Source organism: Chinchilla lanigera, unplaced genomic scaffold, assembly GCF_000276665.1.
Source record: "Chinchilla lanigera isolate Chin_1 unplaced genomic scaffold, ChiLan1.0 scaffold00126, whole genome shotgun sequence".
Classification (NCBI taxonomy): Eukaryota; Metazoa; Chordata; class Mammalia; order Rodentia; family Chinchillidae; genus Chinchilla; species Chinchilla lanigera.
This window is the reverse complement of record NW_004955527.1, coordinates 1217444-1228357: the sequence shown is the minus strand read 5'-3', so window position 1 is coordinate 1228357 and position 10914 is coordinate 1217444. Positions and strand designations below refer to the sequence as shown.

General features: G+C 51.1%; 1 protein-coding gene across 2 annotated transcripts in view; it reads left to right on the top strand.

Moving 5' to 3' along the window:
• Positions 1–10408, top strand: part of Actl8 (actin-like 8) — a 56504-nt gene extending 46096 nt beyond the window's left edge. For both annotated transcript variants that reach the window (XM_005409807.1, XM_005409808.2), the window contains exons 2-3: positions 6849–7260; positions 9167–10408. In XM_005409807.1, the coding sequence (XP_005409864.1) occupies positions 6916–7260; positions 9167–9916 (1095 nt within the window). In that variant the 5' untranslated portion in view covers positions 6849–6915 and the 3' untranslated portion in view covers positions 9917–10408. The remainder of the gene's footprint in view (positions 1–6848; positions 7261–9166) is intronic.
• Positions 10409–10914: the final 506 nt, after the last annotated feature.

Here is a 10914-nt window from a genome sequence, read left to right as displayed (position 1 = left end):
CAATAGCGCTCGCCGCCGCATGGCCCACCCTCCGGGAGCCATCCCCTGCTCCCTTCTCTTTACCGCTCTCCTTACACGCTCTGATTGCATTTCCTGGTCTTTGGGTCAGCAGGACAGGTTTTCTCTGTCTGGGCTGCCAGTCTCTCCTGGAGCGAGGCTGGAATCCTGCCTGGGTCAGCACTCGGAGAGGAACGGGGGTGAGAAGCGGGAGCCTCACCTTGAGTAGTCGCTGCTCCAGGCTTTGATCCTCCTCTTTACTCCGCCTGCTGTGACCCGCCAGGCTGGTTGTTATTGGTCCAGAGTTTTAGTTTTATTCCACAGGAAAGCTGTGCTGTTCTCATTCTAGCCTTGTACCGAAGGTGTTTTCTTTGCCCTCATCCAGGGTCAGAACACACGCATTGGTGGTGGTCGTGTGTTCTGATTTGGAGTGCTTCCATGTTTTGGCAGGCCTGGCCAGTGTTAGGGGATCCCCTGTGTCCCACCCTTTTGTCTATTCTCATTCTGTATCCCCGCTGTTGCGGTGCAGGTGCCCTATCCAGGGGGACCAAGGACGTCTGCATTGCCGCATCCAGTGAATGTGACTCCGTCCTCTTCTTGTCCCTGAGCACATCAGCTCCCTCTTGGGTACTTTCTTGGGTTGGCCTGTGACTCACCACTTTCTCTGGGCTTCCCTCCTCCCTCCTCGGCCCCTCCTGCCCAGCCCTGTTCTGGTCCTTGTCTAGGCTGGCTCAGAAATGACTGCTTTGTTCTTCCGGCTCTGAGACTAAAAATCTTGGAGTCTTCTTCTATCTTTCCCTGGTCTCATATCCCAACACATCAGCCTTTCTTAATACAGTTGTTTCTGGGTATCCTTGGAGGATTTGGTGCAGGACCCCCTCAGACACCAAATCTGTAGATGCTCTAGACTCTTACATAAAATGGTGTTGTCTGTGTGTGTGATCTACACATCTCCCCCTGCACACGTTATATCCCCTCTAATACCCGACGCGGTGTGACCTGTGGTTTTATGCATTGCTTAGGGAATTATGAATGGACACAAAGTTCTTCCATGTCTAGGGCAGATACACTGCTTTGCTGAAAACATTCAGGCCCCGCTTAGTCAAATCCACAGGTGCAGAATCCATAGATATGGAAGGCAGACTGTGTGTTAGAATCTGACCGCTTCTCACCTCCTCATCGCTGTCACCTTACCATGGGCTCCCGGCACCATCCACCTCCTTCACTTCTGCTTCTCCTATCCCTTCCCACTACCGTCTGTTCCTCCATTCAGCCCGAATGATCTTGTTGTGACTTTACTCAGATCTCTATTCCTCTGCTCAGCTCTCAGTGGTCCCTACATCTGTGAGCAGCATAGAGAGGCCTGGGAGGCCCTTTCAAGATCACCAGCACCTACCCTGCACCACCCTGGGCCCCTGGCTGTTCCTAAGACACCTCTGGCCCTGCCATCCTCGGGGCCTTCCTTTGCAGTTGCTGTTTATTACTGTGTATAGAACGCTGCTTTAGGTATTCATGTCCTGTGCACTTGCTTAGCGTGACCCTAGGGAGAGGCCTTTTATGATCACCCCGTTTACTGTAACCCCCTGCATCTGGGCCTCGTAAGTCCCCAGGCCCTCTCAGCTTTCGCTTTCCCCACTGTACTGATGGCCCCAGGATGCTATGTTCGATTCAGCGCTTACAGACAGTCTTTCTCAGTAGCATCTAAATTGTAGAAGAGGAAAAATCGTACAGGTCTAGAACAGTTCTTGGTATATAATAGGTGCTCAGTAGGGATTGGCAGTAAAAATGCATGTGAGCTAGAGGAGATAGGGAAGAGAAAACAAGAAAAAGGATACAGATAGGAAGCAAAAAAGTCGAACTGCCCTTGTTTGCAGATAATATGATCCTGTACTTAGAAGACCCTAAAGATTCTGCCCAAAGACTTCTAGGACTAATAAATTCAACAAAGTAGCAGGATATAAAATCAGTATAAAATCAATCGCTTTTCTATAAACCAATAATAGATCACTTGAGAAAAGAATCAGGAAAACAATTACATTCATGGTAGCTTAAAAAATTACCTAGGGATCAATCTGACTAAAGAGGTGAAAGACCTCTACAGTGAAAATCTCAGAACACTGAAGCAGTTGAAGACACTAGAAGAGGGAAAGACGGCGCATGTTCGTGGATTGGCAGAATTAGCATTGTTAAAACGGCTATATTACCCCGAATACTTACAGATTCAGGGCAGTCCCCATCACAATGACAGCAGCACACTTCACAAAGCTAGAAAAACCAATCCTAAAATTCAGACAAATGATTTAGAATAGCTTAAGCAACAAGGGCGGTGCTGGAGACATCACAATACTTGGGTTCAAATTATGCTGCTATAAAGCCATAGTAATAAAAACAGCATGGTAATGGCACAAACAGAGATGCAGAGACCAATGACAGCCACCTGATTCTGTACAAAGGAACCAAAAATACGTGTTGGAGAAGAGATAACCTTCTTTAATAAATGGTCCTGAGAAAAGTGGATCCCATTTGTAGAAAATGGAAACTAGATTCCTATCTCTTACTCTGTACAAAAATCAATTCAAAATGGGCCAGAGACCTAGATGTGGGATATGAAACTTTGAAACGGCTAAAAGAAAATACAGGGGAAACACCTGAAGCTATGGACACGGGCGAAGACTTCCTGCATGGGACTCCAGTAGTGTGTGAAATAATAGCAAATTAAAAAGTTTCTGCACAGCAAGGGAAACAATAATCAAAGCCAAGAGACAACCTATGGAATGGGAGAAAGTCTTTGCCATCTACTCTTCCAACAGAGGATTAATATCTACTATGAATATCTACTATCAAAAAACTTAATACCAGAGGATTAAAGTCAGCATTCCATGGGAAGACTTGCATACCCATGTTTACTGTGGCACAGTTCATGATAGCCAGGATACAGACCCAGCCTAGGCATCCACCATCAGATGAATGGGTAAAGAAAATGTAGAAAGAGTGAAACTTTTATCATTTGCAGAAAAATGAATGGACCTGGAGGTCATCATGTTGAGCAAGAGAAGCCAGACTCACAACCCTCACATGTTCTCTAATATGTGGAAGCTACAAAGGATGACACGAAAGTAGACAAGAGACTGCTATTAGACAAGAGGAAAGGAATAAGGGCGAGAGGGAGGGGACGGGGATATAAGGGTGGATAGCAGGGGGCGCGAATATGATCAAAATACGTTACACATATTGAACCCCCCCACATGTGAAACTGGTGGGTGAAGTTGGGGCGAGGGCTGGTGGAGGGGAAATGATTAAAGTATGTTAGGGCATGCGCACATCTGCCAGAAGGAAACCCATTAATCTGTATAAACAAGGTGCACTAATACAAAAAACTGGGGAAAAGATGTGGATGGTGTGTCTGGGCGGCGCTGGCTCCCTGAGACCGTCTGAGCTTCCTTCTTATGCTGGGGTCTGGAGAGGGGGGCCCTGCCTCCACCGTCGTGCTCCCTGGCTGGGTCCTTTGGGCCACTAGCCTGGAGACCCCCACCTTCTGCCTCCCTAAGTAAGATCCTGATTGACAGCTCCAGTGTAGATCACTGGCCAGCATCTCCGGAGACTCTGTGTGCCAGGGCAAGGACGCCTTTATCAGTCACTATCAGTCACTGGCCTTGTGGTCAGAGGAGGGTGGTGGTGGCAGAGCCGTGCAGAGCCGCTTCCAGGCATGTCATCCAGGGTCCAATTTCCCGTCACTGTGGCTGGTCCAATGTCAGCACTCCATCATTCAGCCTGCCAGCAGGCGAGGGGACCAAGTTCTGCCCAGCTCTGTCAGAGCTCGTTACAGGCAGGGAAGCCTAATCTAATCCCAACCCGGTGACAGCTGGGAGCCAGGGCCAGGGCCTGACAGTGGCTGTCATGCTCAATAGTGAGGGGCGGTAGCAGTGTCTGCCCAGAAGTGGAAACAGAACCTGATGCTCTTGCTGGCGGGTGACAGCCCTGGAGTGTGGCCTTGGTGCAGGGCTGCCTGCCTGAAGGGCTGCCCTCGGGGCCTTCAGTGTGCTGTCTGTGGGGCATCTTGAATCCTGCAAGGAGATTCCACAGACCTCTCTTGGGTGTCCCCATGCTCACTGGGGTTTCCCTTCAACAAGCTTTGCTTAGGGTAAAATTCACTCAAAGGTGCACAGTTGCAGCCGGGCCTGGCGGCTCACACCTGTAATCCCAGGTGTCCAGGAAGATTGCACTGCGGGCTCAGTCTGGACAGCTTGGGTAGACATAAAAGAAAGAAAACAGGCTGAGGTCCTGCTCAGCAGCATAGCACTTGCCTCACATGTGAGAGGCCTGGGTTCTGTCCCCAGCACTGCAGAAGCCACAAACAAGCAACAGAATATGGTCTTGAGAGTTTTGATAAATGCACAGAGTCACGGACCCACTTTCAAGACACAGCGCAGTTCTGTCATTGCCCCATGTTCTGCCATGACCCCTGGGATCAGCTTTTCTCATCACCACTGGCTGTTTCTGTCCTCTAGCTCTGCATTTCTACAATGTTGCTTGAATGGAATCACACAACGTGTCTGTTGGCATCTGGCTTCATTCACCCAGTCCCTACTTTTGAGCCTTAGCTGTGACACGGTGTGCATCAGCAGTAGATTGCTTTTCGCTGCTGAGTAATAGTCCATTAATGCAAGTTGGCTTATCCTTTCCTGGTTGGAGGATAGTTGGGTTATTTCTAGTTTGGGGGATTTATGAACAGAGCTACTATAAAGTGCACATGAAGAGCTACTATAAAGTTCACATGAAGGTTTCCATTTGAATGTAAGTCTTCATTTCTCTTGGGTAAATACCTGGGATGGAGATGCTGGGGCATGTGGTACGTGTGTGTGGTTAACTTTTTAAGAGGCTGCCACACTGTTTCCCAAAGCGGCAGTGCCACGTTCTGCTCCCGCTAACAGTGCTGGGCTGTTCTGGTTCCCCACCCTCCTCGCCAGCACTCGGAGTGGCCGGTCTTCAGTTTCTGTCTGTCCACCGGCGCATGGAGTATTTAGCGTTTTCCTGCTGAGGAATGATGTTCACCATCTCCTGTGCTTGTCTACCATCTGCATATCTTCTCTGCTGAGCTGCACGTCTTCTCCTCTTTAACCCACTTTAAAAATTGGGCTATTTCTCTTGTTGGGTTTCAAGAGTTCTTTCTGTTTTTGGATCAGGCTCTTTATCAGATATATGACCCATAAGTAGCTCCTTTCTATGAAAAGAGAATGTCTTTTCATTCTCTGAACAGTGCCCTTCAAAAAGCAAAAGTTCTTGAGTTTGACAAAGTCCAGATTATCAATTTGGTCTTGTGTGGATCAGGCTTTTGTGTTTGAGAAACTTGACCTCTGTAAAGTCACAGTGATTTTTCTCTTATGTTTTAGAAATTTTATAGTTTGGTAGTTGGGGTTTTATATAGTATGTTATGATCCATTTTGAGTTTTTTTTTTTTTTTGTAAGTGGTGTTGGGGATTGAACCCAGGGCATTCGCACTAAGCTACTTCTCCAGCCCTTTATAATTTTAAAATTTTGGGCAGGGTCTTGCTGAGTTGCTCAGGCTGGGCTCCAACTTGTATCCTTCTGCCTCAGCTTTGCAGAATGCTGGGATTACGGGCATGCACCACCGTGCCTGGCTTTGAATTCATGTTTCATAAGCTGTCATATATGTGGACTAAGGATATTTTTCTTCGTTACTCCTTCTTTTCACATATGGGTGTTCAGCTGTTTCCTGCCACTGATTCTAAGAGCATCCCTCCTGCATCTGACTGTTCTTGTCAGAGGTCAGCTGGCCGTGCTTGTGTGGCTCTGTCCCTGGACTCCCCAGTCTGTGCTGTGGGTCTCTGTGACTCTCCTTGTACCGGTGCTGCCCTGACCACTGCAGTTTCCTTGTCAACCTGGAAGTTAGGTAGAGGTGACACGTTGCCTTCTGAGCATGGGCCTGTTGTCCTTGCCGCTTTCCAGATGAGGAAAGCAATTTCAGCTTTCCAGGGTGGGTGTCTCTCTTACAGCTGTGCTTTTAGAACCTATCAGCTGCTCCACTTGGGTCTGGACCCCATCTTTGAAGGCCTGTGCTTGGAGTACTGTCTTGGGAATCTGGCTTGGGTTTAACTCTCAGCCCTTGTTCTGTCAGCTGTATAGCCCTGGGAAAGTAACTTTACCTCTCTGTGCCTCAGTTCCTCTGTCTGCAAAGCCAATGTAATGATAGTAGTTGCCTTACACATCATGGTAGAAATGGAATGAATCCACGCATCGATGAAAACAGGAAGCTGCTGGTGTTTGAACATCTCTGGCCGGCAGAAAATGGCACTTCTCGTAGTGCCTAGCAATAAGATGTTCTCACAGCACTGGGTAGAGGGGACGTGTTCTAGAAATGCCAGCTACGGGCTGTCACCCACCATCACTGTCCTGCCGCTCTGTTGCTATGGCATTGTTACCATTGGAGCTGGTGGCACCTGAAGCTTCTGTTGCACATTCCTGCGCCTCTGAGCAGGCAGCCCGTGTGTATCAGGTACTCCCTGTGGGACAGGCATCCTGCTGAGTCTGCACCAAGTAATCAGACCCAGTGCATGGCACAGATGTGTCTGCCTAGGGCAGGCGTGTGGAGAGTGCGGGGGGGGAGCCATGCAGTGGGCAGCATGGACACGGCGCACTAGGTGGGCCTCTGACGCTGACTGGGGTTTCGGGATGGGGTGATGTGCCAGGCTTGGGTTGCAGTTTGTGCAGAGACTTGGAAGGGGGAACAGACACGTTCAGGGGGAGGCTGGGGCTTGATCCTGGGCGGAGGGCAGGAAGCAGCCCAGGCAGCCTGGCATGGCCCACGAGGAACGCATCCTTTTCTTCCACAGGTGGTGCTAGTTTGCCCTAGCCCCGTGGGGACCTGTGTGGAGAAGACTTCCCTCTTCTGCTTCTGCCATGGCTGCCAAAACCGTCATCATAGACCACGGGTCTGGCTTCCTGAAGGTGGGACTGTCGGGCTGGAACCAGCCCCAGATGATCTATCCGAGCGTTGTGAACTACATACCCTGCCAGGAGAACCCGGGCCCCAGCTACGCCCAGAGACAGGTGAGCCTGGGCATTGACTTCGGCAACCCCGACACCTTCAGCTATCCCATCCAGCGCGGCCGCGTCATCAACTGGGAAGGCGTGGAGCACATCTGGAGCTTCGTGGTGCAGCAGTACGGGAAGGACCACGACTGCCCCGTGATACTCACGGAGTTCCCGCTGAAGGAGCCCACGACCCGCAAGAAGACCCTGGAGGTGAGGCCTTCGGAGGCGGGGGTGCCTGTTACGCTTGGCATTGCTTTTTAGATAACTGGCTTTTAGATAGTTGTTGGGTGTTTATGGAGGACACAGTGCAGGGCCTGCACGGTGCTAGACTCCTGGAGACAGAGACAGGAAATTAAAACAGTCGGTGGAAAGCGAGGTTGCTGGATGCCTCTACATAGCATCCATGTGTACTCACGGACTATGTCTTCTTGGCCCTCCCGGGATTTGTATTCTGGGGCAGGCTTAACCATGAAGAAGGTAACAGATGAGGATTCCAGAGAGTGAGTAGTTCTAGAAGTAACATGAAGTGGGGTGATGGCTGACTGGTGGAGAGGGTGAACCGGGAGGGCTTCTGGGAGGAGGTGATTTCCCCAGTGACACTGAAGCCCAGTGACTTGGGGGCTAAGGTAGCCAGAGACAAGTAGTATGGTGAGGTTCACAGGCGTTCTAGGCTGTGGAGAACACCTGAATTTTACTCTGAACCAACAATCGGCAAACCAACGTTAGCCACTGAGCCAAATGTGGCCCACCACTTGTTTTTGCAAATAAAGTTTTATTGGGACACAGCCGCTCTCACTCATTTACATTGTAGCTGTGGCTGTTTCCCCATTTAGACAGCAGAGTTGGATAGCAACAGAGACTGTCTGGTTCGTAAAATCTAAAATATTTACTGTTGAGGGTTTCCTACGTGAAATATATGATGCCTAGTTAGATTGGAGTGTTAGATAAATAACAGATAATGTTTTAGTATGAGTTTGAGCCAAATGGTGCATGGGGCGTGCATACACTCAAATACGTGTTGTTTCTCTGAAATTCAAACTCAATTGGGCATCCTGTATATAGTGGCTAAAGGACTGTGGGGCCTATTAAGGAAAGTGCTTGACAGCCCCGCCTTGTAGGACCAGAAGCTCTTGGAGAGTGGTCAGCGGGGATTTTCTATGTGAAAAAGAGGAGCTCAGCTGCTGTTTTGCCATGGACGGTGGTGGGGGTAATGAGGGGTGGGAAGGGAAGTTGGGGCTGCTGGGCCGGAAGTGGAAGTGGAAGGGGAGGAAGAAATCAGAAATTCAGAGGACTGTAGTCAGTCCACATCTGCAGGGTCCAGAGCGTGGGCTATACCTGGAGTTGGGGACTGGGGAGGGGACTCTAGGGAACCCCAGGGCAATGAGCAGAGGAGCAAATGGGCCCAGAGACCTTGCCAAACCCTGAATATCGGAATTCTAGCTTTGCTGTAGCATTTGCCAAGTTTTATTAAGAGGGGCATAGCAGCTTCTCCTATCAGGCCGCAAGTGTGTTTTCTTCTTCTCGTTCTCCCTCCATGGTTTGCAGCCACCGTGACTGTGTGGCACCTCTTCCCCTTCTTTCCCTTCGCCTTCTGTGCTGGGGATTGATCCCCAGCCTCTTTTATTTTGAGACAGGGTCTCGCTGAGTTACCCAGGATGGATTTAAAGTGGTGATGCTTCTGCCTCAGCCTCCCAGAGCGCCAGGGTAACAGCGTGCACCTCCACACCCGCTCGCTTGCTTCCTTTCTGAGCTCTTCTTCCTTCTGTCCACTTCCTCTCACTGCTCGCATGGCCCTGAGTCCTGCTCTGTTTCCTGTATCTGCTGGGTCTTCCCACCACGCCATCAGCGCCGTCTTCCAAAAGACAGTTACCAGCCAAGCTCCCGAGGGTGCCTTCAGCTCCTGTCCCAAATCCCCTAGAGCCCCTCCCTGCTTTCCACAGTGTGTGTATCCGGGTTCCTGAGCCCAGCATCCCGGGGGGAGCCCGAGTGTCCCCTGAGAACACAGCTGTGCCCCTCTTCAGATTGAGAGCAGAGTCCGTGTCTTAGTTATGGGAGAAACAGAAATGGATTAGAGTCCGGGGTTGGGGAAAATACACCGTCTTCTCCCTTACTGCAGATCATGTTTGAGCTCCTGGAAGTGCCGTCCCTACTCCTGGCCGACCAGCTGGAGATGTCCCTGTACGCCTCAGGGCTCCTCACTGGCGTGGTGGTCGACTCGGGCTACGGCCTGAGCCGCGTGCAGCCCTTCCTCCTGGGCCAGTGTCTGCCCGACAGCAAGAGGACACTGGAGTTCGCCGGCCAAGACCTCTCCACCTACCTCTTCAAAAGCCTCTTTAAGGAGAAAAGCGACGAGCACAACATTTACCAGATGGACACGGTGGCCAAGACACAGATGAGCAAGTGCTACGTGCCGAAGAACCTGCAGGAGGCGCTGGACTTCCACCAGAGCCTGCCCAGTGGCTCCGACGAGAGAGGCACCTACCAGCTCCCGGATGGCACCCACGTGGAGCTGACGGCCCTGGAGCAGCTGGCGCCCGAGATGTTCTTCAGCCCGCAGGTGTTCGGCCTGCAGGGCCCCAGCCTTCCCCAGATCCTGGTGGATTCCATCAAGTCCTGCGAGGTCCCTGGGCAGCCGATGCTCCTGTCCCACGTGATGCCCTGTGGTGGGAACAGCCTGTACCCTGGCTTCACCAAGCGCCTGTGCCAGGAGCTCAACTCGGGTCACTTCCCCCACAAGGCCACGGTGTGGATGGGCGAGAAGAGGAACTTCAGTGTGTGGCTGGGCGCCTCGGTGGTGGCCCACTTCTCCACCTACCGGTCCCAGTGGGTGGCCAGGCAGGAGTATCTGGAGAGCATGAGGCTGTGATGTGCTGGCTGGCTCCCGGGCACAGCCTCCTATCACGTGAGCTCGGGATGCATTTTAGTCCTGGAGTGGAGTGGGGTGCCGGTTGTGGAGTTAGGAGGTCTAGAGGGATTGTTTTAGGTTCTAAGGTTATATCTTGTGCCAAGAGTGGGATCCAGCCCAAGGGAGGACCAGTGTCATCCCCGGAATCCCTGCAGTGTCACGGGGGTGAGAGTGGTCGTCTGTCACCTCCCTGCCTGACACCAATGGATTGGCTTTCACGGTCATCTTCCTTGGGCTGTCTCATCCTTGCTTGTTTGGGTTTTATCCGGGGAAGAGAGCGGGACCTTTTTTCAAAAGTCCTGATTATTTTTGACTGGGAGTTGGGGGAGGGGGGTAGTTGAAGTTTCTAGTTCTGTGGACCCTTTGTGGCCAGGGAGACCCTTTCGAGGAACTGGAGTGCCTTCCCACCCACAGGGGCCTTGTTTGATGTGTGCAAATAAACTTCTCATTTGGAACCCGTCTCCGCTCCTGTGGTGGCCTGGGCAGGGTGGCAGCGCCTCGGGGAGGGCCAGGGGTGTGCGTGTCGGGGAGCCTGGTGGCAGCCGAGGCACAGCGGTCATCACCAAGCAGAATGCACAAGGGTCAGTCGTCCTGTTTTTCTGCCGCCACCTTCTTCCCATTCATCCTAGACGTCCAGAGAAGCTTGATTTCTTACGAAGTTAACATGTATTTGTTTATAAGTTAGCAAATATTTAGACACTACTCTGTGTCCGGGACTGTGCTAGGCAGTGGGGACTTCACGGTGAAAGAGATATATGAGGTTTCTGTCTGCTAGAGTACAGTCCCCTGTAGGACACAGAGTGAAATAAATACAGTCATCCTTCAAGGTCCTGGGCCCCCGTGGCTGCCGAAATCTAAGATGCTCAAGTGCCTCATCTAAAATGGAATAGGAGTTCCATAGCGCTGCCTGTATCTTTTAAATACTCTCTAGATTACTTCTGATACCTACAGTGACATGA